The sequence below is a fragment of the Homarus americanus genome, unplaced genomic scaffold (genome assembly GCF_018991925.1).
Source record: "Homarus americanus isolate GMGI-L3 unplaced genomic scaffold, GMGI_Hamer_2.0 scaffold2224, whole genome shotgun sequence".
In the NCBI taxonomy this organism is placed as follows: domain Eukaryota; kingdom Metazoa; phylum Arthropoda; class Malacostraca; order Decapoda; family Nephropidae; genus Homarus; species Homarus americanus.
In genome coordinates, this window is record NW_024712260.1 from 102,501 (window position 1) to 123,491 (window position 20,991).

Consider the following 20,991-nt stretch of genomic DNA (forward strand, 5'->3'; position numbering starts at 1 on the left):
TGATGGTGATTATGGTGGTGATGGTGATGATGGTGGTGATGATGATGATGATGGTGTGGTGATGGTGATGATGGTGATGGTGATGGTGGTGGTGGTGATGGTGGTGGTGATGATAGTTCTCTTAAGTGTGATTAACCTGACCTGACCTGACCTGACCTCACCTCTATAACTCCCTTCTGCCGTCTTTTTGTCAACACTTTAGTCAGTCTTGGGAAGTAAATAATGTGTGTGCGCGCGTGTGTGTGTGTGTGTGTGTGTGTGTATGTGTGTGTGTTTGTGTGTGTGTGTGTGTGTGTTAGGGATTCACTCGTGACTTCTTGGTGTAGTCTATGCAAATTGGCTCAAAGTGGAGAAGCTCGTAAACACAAAGGGCCAACCTGATTCATAGAAGATTCATACATTGCCATAGACGATTCATACGTCGTTATAGAAGATTCATACTTTGCCATAGAAGATTCATACGTCGTTATAGAAGATTTATACATTGCCATAGAAGTTTCATACGTCGTTATAGAAGATTCATACATTGCCATAGAAGATTCATACGTCGTTATAGAAGATTCATACATTGCCATAGAAGATTCATACGTCGTTATAGAAGATTCATACATTGCCATAGAAGATTCATACGTCGTTATAGAAGATTCATACATTGCCATAGAAGTTTCATACGTCGTTATAGAAGATTCATACATTGCCATAGAAGATTCATACGTCGTTATAGAAGATTCATACATATAGAAGATTCATACGTCGTTATAGAAGATTCATACTTTGCCATAGAAGATTCATACGTCGTTAGAAGATTCATACATTGCCATAGAAGTTCATACGTCGTTATAGAAGATTCATACATTGCCATAGAAGATTCATACGTCGTTATAGAAGATTCATACATTGCCATAGAAGATTCATACGTCGTTATAGAAGATTCATACATTGCCATAGAAGATTCATACGTCGTTATAGAAGATTCATACATTGCCATAGAAGATTCATACGTCGTTATAGAAGATTCATACATTGCCATAGAAGATTCATACGTCGTTATAGAAGATTCATACATTGCCATAGAAGATTCATACGTCGTTATAGAAGATTCATACTTTGCCATAGAAGATTCATACGTCGTTATAGAAGATTCATACTTTGCCATAGAAGATTATACGTCGTTATAGAAGATTCATACATTGCCATAGAAGATTCATACGTCGTTATAGAAGATTCATACTTTGCCATAGAAGATTCATACGTCGTTATAGAAGATTCATACGCCATAGAAGATTCGTACGTCGTTATAGAAGATTCATACATTGCCATAGAAGATTATACGTCGTTATAGAAGATTCATACATTGCCATAGAAGATTCATACGTCGTTATAGAAGATTCATACATTGCCATAGAAGATTCATACGTCGTTATAGAAGATTCATACATTGGTTATAGAAGATTAATACGTCGTTATAGAAGATTCATACATTGCCATAGAAGATTCATACGTCGTTATAGAAGATTCATACATTGCCATAGAAGATTCATACGTCGTTATAGAAGATTCATACATTGCCATAGAAGATTAATACGTCGTTATAGAAGATTCATACATTGCCATAGAAGATTCATACGTCGTTATAGAAGATTCATACATTTGCCATAGAAGTTTCATACGTCGTTATAGAAGATTCATACATTGCCATAGAAGATTCATACGTCGTTATAGAAGATTCATACATTGCCATAGAAGATTCATACGTCGTTATAGAAGATTCATACATTATAGAAGATTCATACGTCGTTATAGAAGATTCATACATTGTCGTTATAGAAGATTCGTTATAGAAGATTCATACATTGCCATAGAAGAAGATTCATACATTGCCATAGAAGATTCATACGTCGTTATAGAAGATTCATACATTGCCATAGAAGTTTCATACGTCGTTATAGAAGATTCATACATTGCCATAGAAGATTAATACGTCGTTATAGAAGATTCATACATTGCCATAGAAGTTTCATACGTCGTTATAGAAGATTCATACTTTGCCATAGAAGATTCATACGTCGTTATAGAAGATTCATACGTCGTTATAGAAGATTCATACGTCGTTATAGAAGATTCATACATTGCCATAGAAGATTCATACGTCGTTGTAGAAGATTCATACATTGCCATAGAAGATTAATACGTCATTATAGAAAATTCATACATTGCCATAGAAGATTCATACGTCGTTATAGAAGATTCATACATTGCCATAGAAGATTCATACGTCGTTATAGAAGATTCATACATTGCCATAGAAGATTCATACGTCGTTATCGAAGATTCATACATTGCCATAGAAGATTCATACGTCGTTATAGAAGATTCATACATTGCCATAGAAGTTTCATACGTCGTTATAGAAGATTCATACATTGCCATAGAAGAGTCATACGTGATAATGTTCCTCTGAGTAAGGATGAAAGATCGTATTTAATTAAGGGTGGGATTTCGCTTTTAATTACTGCAGTAGAGTCTCGGTACAACAATTTCTACGTCATATCCTGCGGTATTGTTTGGTATAGGATATAATCAGCTTTTTTTGAGTAAGAAACTGCCTTTGTGTTCGTTTGAGTACTGTACGATAGCTTTTTGGTTGAGTTCTAAAATAACCACAATATGTATACGATGACTTTTTGAAAGTATGATAACAGTAACCGTCTGAGTACGATAACCCATTGTGTACGATAACAATCACCGTCCGAGTACGATAACCCATGGAGTACCATAACTCCTCTCAACCCTCGTCCTCCTAGTACGATAACCTAATTCAGTGAGTGTAATCACATCTAAACTTATTTAACTATACAACTAGCTCGAGCCATGAAGAGCTAAGGCATGTCCACACACTCACTCAGACGAAACACGTCGGGCTCGCGTACCCAAAGTCTGCCTGGCAGATTTAACATGGCGCCTGGCCAGAGAACGAGAGAGGCAGGGAGGGAGGGCAAACTCTACCGACTTTTAAATTGCCGACGCTAACTTTTACTCTTGAACGGCTCTTATCAGCAGGGGTCAAGTAGTTAATTATTTTCACCTTTGCTGCGTTAGTTAGCTCCATGACTGCTGCTCCTGATTGACCAAAAGATATATTATGTGAAGAAATGGTACATAAATGTAGTTTTTGTCCATAATTTGTACACAAACTAACCTAATTCATAAAATATTCCTACTTTAGTCGATGTCCGTTGTGTGGTAGGACAGTCAGTCAACATAATCTTAACTGCACAAGCACTGGGCAGATCGAGGGGTCACGTACAGAGGCCAGATTACGTGTTGGAAGCTTCGCCCGCCAGCCTGTTATTGTTATACAAGCGGATGAAGATTTGAGCACACACAGTTACTGACACGTTCATGAATATTTGTTTTGCAAGTTTATATAATTGGTCACAATAATAACCAAGAAATACTCATTATCTCCCTCACACACTAAAGCATCCATTAGCAAGTCAGGAAAGACTGAAATGTGAGCTAATTAAACACAGCCAAAACTATACAGAGATTAGTCTTAAAACTCTTATCTGAATATTTAAGGACAAACATTCGTAGTGTTGAGCAGAGTATACAGCTTACACACAAACAAATAATTACATAAGAAACATTCACCAAACAAACACACAAACACAAAAAGTGGATGTTATTTTACAGTTATCCTCTGCGTGTGTGTGCTAGGGATATCTTTTTGATTTGGGATATTTTAACAAATTTTACACTGTAAGACCACACAGCCAAACTCTTTTAAGACTTTCTACCAAACGTACCAACGAAGAGATGGCATTAGTTTTTTGTTCATTACGTTTTTTTTTCAGCCAGACTGATCACAGAGCCGCCAGACGGTCAGAACAAGAACTATCAGAAAAAACAAACCCATTACCTCGCTGGCAACTTACTGTTTTCCAATAAAGAGTTCAAACACCTCGACCTTTACACCTCACGTCTAGCAGTGACTGTGGAGCCAACGTGAGGTGGTAAGGGGAGTGACTGGGTCTGAGTCTCCGGCGTGGGAAGGAGTCTTATTCCATTATTAATTTAATATACGACCCATTTGACCTGTACGATTCATAAATAGGACTGTACCTGGAGACCCACGTTCACTACCTACTGGTGGAGGTTTGTGTGTCTGTGTGTGTGTGTGTGTGTGTGTGTGTACTTCTCTTACTGTACACTAACGTTCACCATATACGAATTTTTTAAGCTTTTTGAATTTTTAAGCCAAAATTTTTTACGAAATATCGACAAATTTAATTAAAGTCCTTCTCAGACGCTTCAAAATGTGTGAAAATTCATAATTCGGAATTTTATGAAGTTTGACAAATCGATTCCAAGGTTTTTTACATTTCTTACATGTGATTTCTTAGGGCTTTTTACGCTTGTGGTATTATTTTCATCTAACTTTTTTATGTGTGAATTTCGAGCAATTTAGATGTTGATGTTTTATAAAATTTAGAGTAATTTTGGATTTAATATCATTGTTTCTTAATATTTGAATTTTTAGACTCAATGTTTGGAAAAATTCTTAAACTTTTTCTCGATCTATCTTTTTTTTTCTCGAAAACTCCAGCATTTTACTCTTGAAAATTTATGCCATCTTCATGTTTAATCTTTAAAAAAATCTTCGGCATTTGGGCTCCGTAACGTAGAAATCGCTGGCATTCTCGACTCTCCATTTAAACATTTTCATAATTTATGGAATTTAAATCTTTAAAAACTATCATAATTCCACACTCCTTAAATTCTCCTGACTTTTTTACTCAATATATTAAAAAAATTACGTAAATGTCTTAAAAATCAATTACTTTTACCATTTGTATTATTTCTCTTTCTCGTTCCCTTTTGATATATGTCATTCCCCCAAAAGTTAGTTTTTAAAGGACCTCCAACATTCCCGCCAAGCCTCGAGAAATGTAAACATGGGGGTCCCACTCAGGAATATATTTGTCCTTTATTTTCTTGAACCACACACGACTAGCTTGTGTCCTGACCCAATATATATGAAAATTCTCGGCATCTTGCTCCTTTTCCCCTTGTGTGTTGGTGAGGGAGGGAGGGAGAGAGGAACGTACTGAGGGAGGCAAGAGGGCGGAAGATAACGTCACAGGTGGCAGGTGCTGTGATTGGTTATTTTTCGCGTGATGTATGTAAATATATTGGTTTTCTGTTGTTCGATTATCCTCTTTTCTTATATTGTCACCCTTAGCTCTGGTTATTCTTGTTATTGTTGTCTTTATTCTCGCTATTGGTCGTGTTAAGGAGAGCGAGCGGTAAATGTTTTCCGTATCAATGTAAATAAGACGACTGTAAATGTGCATGTACATTATGTATGTAAATCGCCTCCAATTGTCCTACCTGGTATATTTATTCACCGTGACAACCCGCACAAGCAGCTATGTGTGTGTTCGGTTGTTTTTGTACGGCCACGAGTTTGAAAAAAGGCGCCATTTATTGTGTTGACATTTCGCTCGAGTGTAGTGAACTTGTTTCTTGTGTTGTTTTATTGTGGAAGTGATAGTTATTATTATTATTTGTATTATTATAATTATTATTATTATTGTTGTTGTAGTGGCTCTGTACACCCTCCCACTGCCTCACCTATTTCTCCTCTCTCTTGTTTTCCCCTTCGTAATCTCGTCATCTCACTCTACTGTGTACAGCATTTTTCTTTCCCTTATCATACTGTTAAAATTCATAGTGTGTGTGTGTGTGTGCATTTCTTTTCTCACTGGCCCCTCATGGCGCCCGCCCCCCCCCCCTGCATGCATGTTGACCGATGTCTCGTGGGTTCGTCTTGTGGGTTTCCCGTCCCACGAGAAGGTACTGACTGATATGGGTGTTCTTCCTTTCCTGGTTGGGCTTCCTGCCAAGTCCTTCATGCCTCACCTGCCCGGGTTAGATAAGTGAGTGCCAGGTTGTATCACATCTGATAGGTCAGGCACACTCCACACCTAAACTTCCCACCTGCTTCAACAGCCTCAGTAGATTTAACCGAGTCCACAAGAGTCTAGGTAGTATTTTCTGCCACGAGGAGGTACTGTACTGGTGCCGAAGGAGGATATATATATATATATATATATATATATATATATATATATATATATATATATATATGCAAGTATATCACTGTAGGTGCGTGTGATCTAGATATATGCTGATAATCACAAGGAAAGAAGAAAACACGAAGTTCCCAAGCGCTTTGGTGTAATTCACATCTTCAGGGGTGAGTACAGACTAAAGGGAAGTACAAAACAAGGTGTATATATACAGAGGAGGGTGAGACCAGGTCCACAATGGTCAGGTATTAGGTAATGACCCTACTAATCTTTAAATAGCACCGCAACGGTCGGTAGTCAGGTCAGAGGGTAAGGTAACCCAACCTTCTTACCTGGTTACAAATCTTCTTAATTACAAAATTGTCCAGTTTGTACATGCCATTACTCAAATTCATGTTGAATGCTTCCTCTGTATATATACACCTTGTTTTGTACTTCCCTTTAGTCTGTACTCACCCCTGAAGATGTGAATTACACCAAAGCGCTTGGGAACTTCGTGTTTTCTTCTTTCCTTGTGATTATCAGCATATATATATATATATATATATATATATATATATATATATATATATATATATATATATATATATATATATATATATATATATATATATATATATTTATTTATTTATTTATTTATATATTCTCCTTTATTTTCTTAATTGTAAGGGGCCGTACTCATGTTACACACGCACAAGAGAGGGGATAAGTCTCACAAGTGTATATGGTGTGCGTGACAGGATGGTTTACAGGTGGCCGAAGGTTGATCTGTCACGTACGCTACTGGCCATCTTTCTCTAATACCTACCTACCTTGTCTTACTGCCGCGGCGCCGCTCTGTACACTGCTGAAGTAAACATTTGTGAGCTGTTTCGCCGAACGTGTCAATAATATCCTCTATTCATTTCTATATATTGGTCAGTCTTAGTTATATATTCTGTAATAAAAATAAAACATATAGTTCAAAGATTAACAAAGAAATGGTCAATTATATTGTCGTAGCATTATTACATAACAAAGGTAATATAGATCCCTGCTTGGTTGTCATATTATGCTGTAAATATAAACGGTAATGTCATAGTTATAAAACCATAAAATTTGTAACTACTGTACTCAAGGTAATTAGCCAATACGAATAAATTAGCGAAATGTACGTGAGAGAGACCACCAATTCATGATGTGCTTGTATAACGTTTGCTTGAATGTATTTCTATTCTACAGTGCTTTACCATGTGATATATTTTGTTTTTTCATTTCCATATACGGATGTTCCTTGAAAACACAAAATTCCAGCACAACACAAAAAGGCGACTGATTCCCCAGATAAATGGAGAGTAAAGCATTTTGTCACTAGACACATTCACGAGATAAGTTAGAAATTTGTGGTTATTTTATGATAATGCTGGTGGGAGTGTGTGTGTGTGTGTGTGAGGGGGGGGGGGGCGTCAAGGATGTACACGCTACGCAAGATGATGCTGATGGTCAGTTGTATATTTAACCTTTATCCTTAAGCCATACGATGCCCTGTAACAGAATCCTTACACGGTAAAAAAAAGGGAATTTACCTTCTAAAACGAAAATACAATGAAGATATTAACATATAAATGACAAACACACCATTGCAATTATCCATGTTGTGTTGGTTGGTGACGAGAAGGGAAGATTTCGCGTTAGTTTTCACGAGCGTAAAGGGAAAGTCTCCAAGGTATTTTATTATAGGGGGGACAACCTTATTTTTCTGTGCTCCTCCTTCCACCAAATACGAGAATTAATGTTTTGTGAGATTTTGTTTTGTAATATTGAAGAGTTTATGCTTTTTATTATATATACAGTCACAGAGAACACTTGGCAAGGAGCTGTATTGCGTAACACGAGAAATAACATCCACTAAACTATTACTGGTACAAGATCCAGTTTTATAAGTCAAAGAAAACTAAATTAAAGGTAAACTATTAAATAAAACATATGATGATCAAGGAAACCCATATATAATTATAAAGTATAGTTTTATTACGTCAGCAAAATGATATGTATCAGCGACTTCACTTAAGCCTCTGTATCTAGTCACTCCTTCCTATTATTTGGCGCCTAAACGAATGTAAGAAAAAAGTCATAAAACAAAAAAAAATAAATAAAAATCCCACAAAAGTCACGGAAAAAATCACAAACCTTAACCTAACCTTTATTTAAGACTATATAAGATTATGTGGCTTTATGTGATTTTTTTTTTCACTAATTAGAGCTGTGACTCTCTCTCTCGTGACTTTTTTTACGGACGCTATGTTAACTGAGGAATCACACACCTGAATGGCTCCTTCACTCTAAGTCTAAGTTATATGTTTAAAAAAAAAAAAAAAGACTCGAATTGGACGTTAATATCACTGCCATTTTACTTCTTTTTTCAACACATCTCCAGTTAAGGAGCTGAAAAAAAAAATAAGATACGAGTCCATATTTATACCACAATTTTAATTCAATTTAAGTGGAAATTCAACCCACAGAATCTCACATAATCCGATTTAAGTTTTTAGCTAAATGCAGAAGTTGAAGGTCAGTCGGCACCAGAGTGACTCACAAGAGCAATGGTACAAAAAAATATGGACCTAAATGACGGCGAAATTAGATTAACCAGGTTTTATCGTACTTAAATGCGTTCTCTTATAAACAGCTGCGGGAAGAAATAACTTAGGAATGTTTGTTTTTGGCGCTGGGACTAATGATGTGTTATATAGGGTGAGACGGCGTTGTGCGTAGTAATTTATCGCTTGACTTACTAGGTTAACGGATCCTGTTTTTCGTATCTTCTCACTTTTTTCTATCTTTCTGTCTCTCTCCATCATATTTTACTTATACAACTCTCTCTCTCTCTCTCTCTCTCTCTCCCCCTTTTATCACCGCTGAATGAAAATCTAGGTCACTATAAATAGACGTGATATTCCCCTCTTCCCACTTCCCGCCTTTTATTTGAGTCAGGCGGCCAGCACCAAAAACTTCGTCAAAGCTCGCCCTGAGTTTTCCAAATATAGTTGTGTTTTGGGGTGAAAGACTCATGAATATTTTAGCAGATGGTGACGAAGTTTAAAGAGCTCGTTTGTAAGGGATTCAAGGACATGATACTGTGTTTTGGATTTGGCGGCTGACTTATGGAACCAAAACTCACTTGTGTGATTATGTTAATTACGAACCTTGGGTTATGTAAAAAAAAAATGGGGTTACTTTTCGTACCAGACAGAGTTCACACCAAGGTTCGCAGTTGGCATTGAATCTGGTGATTTTTATAGTCCCATAGACACACCGTTAACGTCTCGACTTCCTCGTACACACTTACACACAAACAAACACACAGGCTCCAAAAATATAATATCGTTGCCATGTTTGAAGCATTGAAATGAACTTGTAATATCCACTGATGTGACAGTAATATGCCGCAGAACTTAGTTTGAAGTTCATAATCTAACCATAACTTCATTTCCCCGTTAACTTATTTACCACAGGTGGGAGACGTATATGCAGTTACTAGATACTGAATTTTACATAACCAAGCCACGCAAAAAAAAAAAAATGAGTGCTGACATTTCCTCATTAATGCTCATATTGGTGTCACTTTACCGATGTTATAGTCGTTTTTATTACTGTATTATCCCCATCATTATTCATCGTGTGTATTAATATCAACAAAGCGCCTCTCATAAAACGACTTTTCGAATAATGACGTTATGATGGTTGTTTTTGCTGTTGTTGTTGTTGTTTATGTTGGATAAATGTCAGGCATATAAAGAACAGATGAGTTATTTGTGTTGATGTTGGTTTAACGAAATGTTCATAACAATTATATCCGTTGGTGGAATGGTAGTTTTGGGAGGTGTAGCTACGATAGTGTGGGAGTTCGTGTTAATGTTTGGCGTGTTGGGATTTTGTTTTTATTTAGTAAGAATGCAGGTGAGGAATATTTGCATTTGTTGTGATAGGAGGCATTGGTATATATATATATCTCTCTCTCTCTCTGGTGTGTTCTGGGAGTAGGCAACTATAAATCTTGTTCCTCACAATACCGTAACACCACTACGCAAACCGTAACACCACCACCACAACAAAACAACCAAAAATCATAGCCTCTTATCTCTGCGACACATCTTCACCCCCACCATACAAGTGACGGTACAGTGACAGAAGATAGGTACCTGTCATCATGGTATATAACCGTTCCTGTCTCAACACCGACGGACAGATGCTGTTAGCCTCACCTTATCATCGTTGGAAGATAAGAATAGCGGTGTTATATTCCAAAGACCTCAGCTCTTCCTCTTCCTCCTCCCCCTCCTCTTCTTCCTCCTCTTTCTCTTCCTTCTCTTCCTCCTTGACGACGCTGGGAAAGTTATATAAATACCTATCCTTTACTTAAAAAGTTTACGAGGCGATATAAAATACTGGTGGAGAAGAGGGAGGTGAGACAAAGGAAGAGAGGAAGAGAGGGGGGTGAGACAAAGGAAGAGAGGAAAAGAGGGGGGTGAGACAAAGGAAGAGAGGGAGGTGAGAGAGAGGAAGAGAGGTATAGAAAGAGAAAGAACAACAGCGAGAGAGGGAAAGTGAGAGGCAGGTAGAGAAAGAGAGGAAAAGGGGGGAAAGGAAGAAGTAATTGAGGGAGAGAAAGAGGGAGATAGGAAGAAAGAGAAGAGAAGGAATGGAAAGGGTGAGAGTAACTAAGAGAGGGAGAGAAATAGGGCCCGATTTAGAAAGATGCTTTTGATTCAACGATGTATGTATGTATATATGCAAATACTGTTTGTATATATGTATGTACTGTATTATATATATACTAGGCATACTTAATAAAGATTAGATGAACGGCGAAAACAAACGAGTTACGGCCCATTTAAATTCACGTAACGTCTAAGTAATCTTCATTATACATTATGTGTAGCTCTCTCTCTCTCTCTCACACACACACACACACACACACACACACACACACACACACACACACACACACTTGAAAGTAAAATAAAAGAGTTGGAAGATAGAGTTAGAGAAGAGGAGTGGAAAAACCGCTTTAAATTCGAGATAGCATGTCGTTGTGTCGCTGTGTTGACAGTTGACGGCCTCTCCACCGCTCTCATAGGGAACCACCTGTCTCTTGTCTCTTCTCTCGCTATCTCTGTTGTATCTCTTCTCTTAGTCTCGCTATCTGTTACATTAATTCTCCTTGTTTTTTCCCAATTTCTCTTTATTTCATCTAGATCTCTCCTCTGCTTTCACTGTCTGTTGCATCTCACCGTCTCACAGAGAGCAAGAGAGACAGACACACACAACATACACTGCTATAAATATCCTCTCGTTTTAAAAAATGGTGAACATTAAATTTTTACCACTTTTTATAGGTAATCCACACAGAGCGTCAATATCACCTCTCTCTTTGATGACCGAAATATTTGGAAATTGAGTTTGACGTTTTGAAAATTCATCTCCTGTTTCCCCTCACTAAAATTATTGCTTTTTTTATTCGTTATTTTATTTTCGTTTATTAAATTTTATTATTATTGTTATTACTATTAGTCGTAGTAGTATTTATTATTACTATTTATCTTTTCTTGTGTAAAGGGTATGGGCGGGAAGCGTTGCATTCTGTTATATCAATACGGTGTTGATGCTCCATTTTCCAGGGTATATTGATATTTCTTGTAATGCAATATTTTATATCCTCTTTCGTCACAGACTTTATTTTAGTATTTGTGATTGTTTATTTGGATGTGAATATAAACTACGACAGCCCACTCACCAACACTGCTTACGACCAATCACTCTCTGCCTACGACCACTCACTCAGCTTACTCCCCACTCAGTCATATACTCTACCTACGACCACTCACTCACACTGCCTACGACCACTCCCTCACACTCTACTCATCCCCACTCACTTAAACTCTCCATATGTACAATGTTAAAATCCGTTCACTCACTCACACGCAGTTCAGCGTTAAACTACTAATGGGTGCTAACTGAGAACTCCACAATAAATGGTAGCAATATGGTAGCGAGGAGTTTTATCCTATAAATAATGTACTTAATTTTATAATAGTTTAGTATATAGGGAAGATGAAGAGCCCACAGGAGACCACGAATCTCTGGTGTGGAAATTTAATCTCTTTACGTACCGTCACAAATATATGATCTTCTACTGAACGGTGTTGCGGTTTTTGACGAGATTGAAATCATTACTATTTTTAGCTGTGTTTCTGTGACGTGCGAGGCCAAGGTAGCATTTTTTTGTAATCACCATATAGGATTAATTAACCTGTACTTTACATGTATATTTAACGTTATTCATTTGTTGTTGTTGTTTTCGAGTGAGTGTGTTGACGTAACTTGTGTCCGCAGGTGGTGATGGCGAACTCCTGGTGGAAGGCTGGAGGCGGGTACTTGGGCTCCCACACCTGCTGACCACCTAAGTGAGTCTCTCTCTCTCTCTCTCTCTCTCTCTCTCTCTCTCTCTCACACACACACATAGATGACTTTTTATCAGTTTCTTAGGAGACAACCAAACCACCTGTTAAGTTTCATCCGAGCCGACGTATTTTTCAAGGCGATTTCCACACACACACACACAATTAAACTTTTAATTAAACTGGACAGACAAATAGTGTACAGTAAAGGGGGAAGGCAATTGAAAATCCTATTGAACAAAGGTTAACTGTCCGGGTCACAGCTCAGGGTCAGAGGTCAACACACGTTACGTAAACATTGAGTACTGTCACGATGTTAGGTCACTGTGGTCAAGGTTGAAGGTCAGAGTGTAGCTGGTGACGTGTATATAAATTTCACACAAACTTAATACATTGGTCATGTCAATAAATATGTTTTTATTTTTATTACTCGAACTTTATTTAGATAACTTTATGTTTTAGTATATTTGATCTGTTCCTTTAAGATGTCGTTTACTATCATAACTCTAAGTTAGTTTAAGTTAGGTGATATTAGGTTAGGTTAGCTTAAGTTAGGATAAGCTAGATAAATTTCGGTAAAGTTAGGTTAAGTTAATGATGATATTATAAATCTATAATTCCCATTAAATTTATCTTTTTGGCTGTTCCCATGTACACATCTGTTTCAAGTCTAGAGCAAATCCGAAAATATTGAAGTAATCACTATGAAGCAATTATCCCCAAACTCTATATATATATATATATATATATATATATATATATATATATATATATATATATATATATATATATATATATATATATGTGTGTGTGTGTGTGTGTGTGTGTGTGTGTGTGTGTGTGCGTGTTATCCCCGAATTAATAAGTACAGTAAACTACAGGAAATTTTCCTTTCTTTAAAGTAGTTGCGGGAGACAGGGAAGGGGAGGGGGAAAGAAAGGTGAAGCGAGGGAAACATATAGAGAGACGCCGAAGAAGGAAAAGAGGTAGAGAGGGGGATAGAAGAAGAGAGATACAGATCGAGACTAAACGGGGAAGAGACTCAGAGATAGCTGGTAGTTTAAGTCGTGGCCAGAGGGTCACTTTATCATGCTGTCACTAACCAACTCTTTATCGTTGCAGGGTGCGGGCAGGGGGGGTTATGACCGCCCCCCAACCGAGTCCACCTCCCCTGCACCGCAAAACTCCGCCCCCCCTGCTGCTGCTGCTGCTTCTCCTGCTGGTGTCCTGGTGCCCTCTACTTCCTCATACTGGAGCTTGGGGCGCTTCTGCTGCTGCTGCTACCGTCGTATCACCACCTGCTACCTCTCTCATCAAGTCTTCCACCCCCAGCGTTGTGACCGTCACCACTGCCACCATCCCCAATACCCCCTCCCCCGCAACTACCTCTACCACACCCAGTACCCTAATTACAGTTTTTGATGTGTCCTGTGAGCCTTGTCTTCCTGCTGTGGACATCACCTCCACCAGGGAGTCCAGGAGGCTGCGCCATGAAGCCAACATAGACGAAAATCAAAACAACAGCGTGCACAAGAACCCCCAAGAGACGGAACTCTCGCAGGTTACGACGTCATTGCCTGCAGTGTACTTTGACTACAGCACCCCGTTCTTTGGTAATGAAACCTGGCTTGGGGCGGAGTTGGAGGTGAAGGTGTGGTCGAACACGGAAGTAGGGGTGACGGTGGTGAAGGCCATCGTCATGTGCACTATCATCGTGGTGTCCGTGTTGGGCAACGTGCTAGTGATCGTCAGCGTGGCGCTGCACCGCCGCCTTCATTCCACTGCCAACTACCTCTTAGTATCACTGGCCACGGCCGATATGCTTGTAGCGCTTTGCGCCATGACATTCAACGCCTCCGTCGAGCTGTCAGGGGGCCGATGGATGTTTGGTCGTGTCATGTGCGATTTGTGGAACAGCTTCGATGTGTACTTTTCAACAGTGTCAATCCTGCACCTGTGTTGCATCAGTGTGGATCGCTACTACGCGATCGTGCGGCCGCTGGAGTACCCTCTTACCATTACACGTCGCATCCTGGCCGTGATGTTGGCCCACTGCTGGCTGGCACCCACCCTCATATCCTTCCTGCCAATCCTCCTGGGATGGTACACCACCGCCGACCACCTTCGTAGCCGAGACACACAGCCCTACGTCTGCGCCTTCGTCGTGAACGCAGTCTTCGCTCTAGTATCTTCAGCCGTGTCTTTCTGGGTGCCGTGTACCGTCATGGTAGTTATGTACTTTCGCATATTTCAGGAGGCGCGGAAACAGGAGCGAATGTTACTCTCTCGGGCTTCCTCAGCCAATTCCGCCTCTTACTCCTCCTCCGTCAGGCTGAGCACTGCGCCTCACCAGCAGCGAGACCCGGCAGCAGCAGCTGTGGCACGTCAGCAGCTGTTAGCGGCGTTACAGTCGACGCCTTTCACTCCAGCGCCCCGCCACCAGGAGTTCCTGATGAAGACCTTCACTGACACGTCGTCGACAGCGTCTGTGGCCACAGCGTCCTCGGGCGTACCGTCCGTGGGCCCTTCCGGTAGCAGCAGCTCCCGTAGCAGTAGCGGCGGTGGTGTTGTAGCAGCCAACAGTGTGGTGGCGGGAAACGGCGCGGGAACCAGCAGTGTGGTTAAGTCCAGTGGCACTAATGGCAGTAACAGTGGCAGTATTGGGTGGCGGAACTCCCGACATGGCAGCACGGCCTCGTGGCATGGACCATCACGGCATAATTCACATGTGCCCTGCAATCGTCGTATGCACAGCACGCCGCTGGTGACAAACAAGGCTGGGCAACTGCCGGTGATGGGACGACGGGAACACAAGGCAGCCCGCACACTGGGACTCATCATGGGAGCATTCGTGTTGTGCTGGCTACCTTTCTTCACTTGGTACGTCAGCATCAATGTGTGTGGACCTTCCTGCCGCTGCCCCCATGCCGTCGTCACCGCCCTCTTCTGGATCGGCTACTTCAACTCCACACTCAATCCCTTCATCTATGCCTATTTCCGCACTGATTTCCGCGATGCTTTCCACAGAACACTCAAGCGGATGAGTTGTTGTCGTCCTCGTCAACCAGCTGGCGTGTTCGTCTGATCGTTCTCGCCCTTGACTTATTCCTCCTCCTAGACCAACTTAGCGACGGTGCTAGCCTAGAACAAGGATATTGCATGTCACTTCTAGACTGTTTATGAACTGGAAATTACACTGATACTGTTTAATATTATCAGTTATCCCAGCCACGATAGGTGTCCGTGTACAATATAATCTAGTCAAAACCGCATTCATACCCAATGGTCCAAATATCCCAATTTCGATACAGGTGCAACAAGTAGAGCTGCTCCATAGATACACCAGCATAGATAGGTATAGTGCCAATGACCGGCTCCTCAAAGATTCAAGTGTTACATTTACCCCCGCCCCCACCGAGAAGAGAACGTGTTTAGTTATGGCATATCTTCCGCAGTTTCAACACCATTCTTACCCTGGTATCAGTGAGTTATGTATGCGCGTTCTTGCATATACACTTTGGAGCGTAAATTTAACTAAAGAACCTTTGAGAATCTCGGCCCAAATTTCAGTATAAGATGTTCCATTGGAACTTTAGAAGGGCTGGTGAGTGGCAGTGTCTTAAACGCCGCTAAAAATGTACATAACTTCCAGAAGAAACCTCTTCTACGCCAAGTTTTGCACAATGGAAACTGATCTTTTACCTTTAAGGTTTATGATTGCTTACAAAAGTACACTTAACGGAAAATGTGAATCGAGCTTTGAGTTAGAAATTTTAATTCAACCAACAGGTACACAGAACCTGTCGAAGTGACCCAAAACAACAAACTTGGATTATTGAATGTGACGGCCGTGTTCAGGGGGAGCAGTGGTGGTAGTTTCTGTTCTCTCGAGCGGATTGTTATTTTACTGTGAAACTGGACACCTCAGCCTTAAGCTCGGTCAATAGAAGAGCCAAGCCAGCTCATTAAGGAGCAAAAAGCACAACAACACATCTGAGCTAAGGATGTTATTCTTTCGAGGTTGAGTGATTAGGCTACGGGTACCCAATTCTTCCTTGGACAACAGTGGAAACTCTTAAACCCACACCAGAAAAAAATCATATTAGGCTCCAAGAAAGTATTTCTGAGCCGGAAACTTCCGGCAAAAGCCAGGCTATTGGTAGATCAGATAAAACAGTGAACAAGAATTGGTCATAAGTTGTATCAGCGTGGACTGTTAAGCGCCAGTCAGGATTTGGTATTAACAGAGCTGACGCAGGTGACGTAACGCATGCATGAAAAAGAAGGTTCAGAGGAAAGCCAACGTAAGATAATTTTGTATAGAAGTAATGCATTGGTCAAGGTATGTGCGTCTTGTCTTGTTATTTACATCTTCATAGATCCATTCTAATTTGTCTATCATATTATGACTAAAGTTCTGCGATAAATACTTTTATAGAAGAACGTTTTGATAACAATGACAACAAGAATTAAATACCACGAGCTGTCTCAGCACAATTAAAGCGTCGGGGTGAAAAGTCAAGCTGCTGTCACCGCAGTCATCACAGCTCTTATCAATTTCTTATGAACTTAGTGTCGCAAAATAATTGAGAAATCAATAAGTTTTTCTCAATTTTTATCACTTACATGTCTCTGGAATGTACCGCCAAAGATTTTTGTTTTATAATTTTTTGGAATAAAGAAGTGATTTAGTAGTTCTACGCTGGCGGCGTAGCCTAATGTGACAAGAGAGCAAGTTGGTATATGCTCAACAATGTGTGGTCAGGGAACCTGTGTAAATATACAAAAAAAATAATATGTTATATCTAATCACTGTAAATAATGAATGAAGAATATATATATATATATATATATATATATATATATATATATATATATATATATATATATATATATATATATATATATATATATATATATATATATATATATACACTTAGTAATATGAATTGTTTGTATTGTATTGTACTGGATTCGGGTAACCGCTCAGTGCAAATTTGGATCCAATTTAATATCATGAAGCAATATCCTTGAGAAATGGTAATTTCATTAGCTAAACAGCACTCATGATGAGGCCACATGGTGCAGTCACTTTATAAATTTAACTGGAATCTTCCCAGTGTTAGCAATAGATAATAACGAGTAAGCTGGAGGTTATGGTCCATATAGCTAATTCAAGGAAGAGTTTTAGTGGGAAGCAAATAACGTAAGGGAACAAAGCACTAAAGAAATCCGAGAAGAGACTGATTAAATTATTATGACATTAATCATAACTAACCTTCACCACTTGCAGACCGTCGCCAAGCAGATATTACGGTGAACCAAAGTAAAGATAGAGGGACTGTTTGTTGCCTTTCATTTTGAGCAGAAGGCGTTGAGATTTGTTTTCGTTAAGAATGAAATTTAATTTGCCTTTGCATCTTAGATATTGGGAGACATCTGAGATACAAAGTTAATAACTATTACAAGTGTTCACGTCCAAAGTATGAAGATGCTGTACAGCTTTTTGTCGCGTCATGCGACCACTTGAAGGATTTTCTGGGAAGTATAAATTTCTTGTTGACGTTACAAGCCTTTGGATTGGGGTTTTAGAGCTTATTACTGGTGACCACAGAGTGTCTTAGTGGTAGTCTAACCAGACAAGTTGGCCCACTGTTTTTAACGTGTAGTGAGTGGCTGAAGGGTTGGCTAATGTAATTCAAGCATTTTTCAAGGAAGAAATTAGGAACCATTAAATCAAAAGTTGTGAAGAAACTATCGGTCTGTCGATCAGTGTGCCATTTTGAAACGGGTGTTAATTACCAAGTTGTTACACTGCTAGTAACTCTAACACCAGCCCAGATTAAAAGGTAATCTAATCGTATGCTAACTAGATGTATGACTCACCATGACCTATAACTGTCACTGCATCTCGGCTGTTAACCTAAATCACCTATGAAATATTAACATTTACTAAACCATATATGGTAAGAGTGACCCTTATCTGAATATCTATCATAAGTAAAAAAAATCGCAAATGTGGACAAATCACAGGAAGACTTTACGTAGAATTTATTGGCATTTAGTGTTATGATTGTGTGTTACGTACAGTACCAAGTATTGCAGAGAATATTTACATTTGGTAAATAAACCCTTACAGGTCTTTTATGATATAATATGTTCCAAATATATAGATGTTTCGCAATGTTAAGGTGCTTTGTTGTAAGAATTTATGTCATGTGGGGCTAAGTATTGTAATTCCGTTATGCATAGAGAAATAATTTATCAATTTCTGTTATATTTATTTAACCTGTAGCCCCATCTGCTGTTAAATCAACACAGTATCCAGTTTTCTCGCAAGCAAACTTTTGTGTACTCGAGGATGATTATTGATCTTTTCGTATGCAAAATAATGTTATGTGTTAGTTGCAGGTTTATTTCTTACTGACCACTGGTTGAGATAATGTCCAATTTTAATTTCTTTATCCATGCGGTTCAACCAGAATAGCGTAGCCTGTGTAATCAACACATCATTCCGAATTTTCGCTACGATCTTCTGTTAACCCTCTGATTGTGATGATTCTCCTCAGCTGAATAAAATCGAGTGGCATTAGCCAGATTAAAATATTTCAAGCATTTCATAGCAATTGTAAGTGTTCCATGTTTATTTTTGTCAAATACTAGTACAATTTAGTTAAATGGAAAAATCAGTTCAAAGACCCATAGCTCTACCTGTGGATTTTGATTATTAGAAACTGAACAAAATGTGTGGCTAAGTATTTATATGAATTTCAGTACAGTGTCGTGGCAAGCTACAGGACCCCAGGATGCGCAATACTCCGTGTAACATGTGATAAGTTGTACTGAAATAAACTCTATTCCTTGTCGCAATGTACAGGATATGATATTCTTAAAGATAAGGAATAGTGTATTTCCACAATTGGAATGATAACCAAGAACTTAACACATGCGAAGTTTAATGATTCGTGTGATCTGAGATTGTTGTTATTGATATAGAGATTAAGTAAACTACAAATTTTCCCAAACAAACTGTGTTTCTCAGCCACTTTTGTGGGCTCTCAAAGTAAACTATAGTCTGTTCACTCGAACCTTGCAACTGAAGGCCTAGTGTCAGTTTGTAGCAAGTCGCCTGACTGGTCGATGGACAGACACCCGGAAGCTATTGTGGTTGTTTAATGTTTAATCTATCGTATTGAGAATATAATATTGTAAGGTATAAATAACATTTCTATGTTGATCTCTGATAATTTCCGCACTTGGGGAAGCAAAATATAACTACTGAAACCCACTGGTAATAAAAATGTAACAAAGAAAACACGGACATGATGAACAAGTTCTGTGGCGTAAACTCCCATGCCATGTGAAGAGCAGAGATAACAGCGACCAACACAAATGTTATTATACCTTAAACTAATGTATTATGATATGAATATGATAGGTTAAATACTGAAGAACTATAGTGATTCTTCAGGTGTCCGTCCACCAACTAATCAGCTGCCTTGCTACAAACTGACCCTTGGCCTAGTTGCAAGGTCCGAATGAAAAGACAAAACATCTTTAAGAGTCCTCACCTGAGTCCATACAGTTTGCTCTTATTAATTTTTTCAACTAGTCAAGATTAAAATTTCATCCATGCTTATATAAGTTATTAAAACTAAAACCCGTATTTCTCGCATGTTATTTAAAGATGAAATAACCTGTAGTGAGTCGGGTTAGCAACTTTCTCATTATGTTAATAGTATGATTAATTTTTACGATGGTGATCCTGAGGAAAACTTGCGACACGGTTACAGTATGTGGAGAAGACCAAACGGCTTGCCTATTGGACAACTTATCTTACTTTAGTTTATTGCTGTAATGAAATAAACTTATACATATATGGTATCTTTATTTCAGAGTAAAGTATTTTTTAAAAAAGTGTTTAATTACACCTTAGTCCTGAGTTAATCTATAAAGAATGATGCCTTTTTTCTCAAATAGAATCTGTATATAACCTAAAAATATATATAATCTTCCTCGTTTGTCTCCTTTGCTAAGTAAGGTCTTTATTTAGAACTGTGCTTCTGCCGTTTTTACTCCGCCATCACTCTCTATCCTTCACCATTACCCTGCGCTTACCATCGTAACCAACTTTTCTCAGGTCCTTAACACAATCCCCTTCATAATCTAGGCTTTCCTCCTCCGACTCCCCAGCTTCGTCTCCTATTAGCCTTTCCTCCATCATCCCACGCACACGAACCCGCCCACTTCAGTCTACCCTCCGCCGAGTCCATAAGCCTTGTCAGTCCACTCCATTTTTTTCAGTCTTATGAAAGATAAGTTTTATGATATTCCATTTTCCAATAACAAAATTTATTGACTTATTATTTTATCTGATTTTATACTTTTTTATTATTAATATATTGAAGACAGTCGGTTGTGAACAGAATCAAATTCGCAGACGTCGTTCACAGTGA

At 38.9% G+C, this 20,991-nt stretch overlaps 1 protein-coding gene across 1 annotated transcript in view; it reads left to right on the forward strand.

Annotated features, from left to right (window-relative positions):
- Positions 1 to 17,442, forward strand: part of LOC121859508 (octopamine receptor beta-2R-like) — a 98,841-nt gene extending 81,399 nt beyond the window's left edge. Inside the window, exons 3-4 of the mRNA XM_042356368.1 lie at positions 12,471 to 12,541; positions 13,658 to 17,442. Coding sequence (XP_042212302.1) covers positions 13,677 to 15,620 — 1,944 coding nt within the window. The 5' untranslated portion in view covers positions 12,471 to 12,541; positions 13,658 to 13,676 and the 3' untranslated portion in view covers positions 15,621 to 17,442. The remainder of the gene's footprint in view (positions 1 to 12,470; positions 12,542 to 13,657) is intronic.
- The last annotated feature ends 3,549 nt before the right edge of the window (positions 17,443 to 20,991 follow it).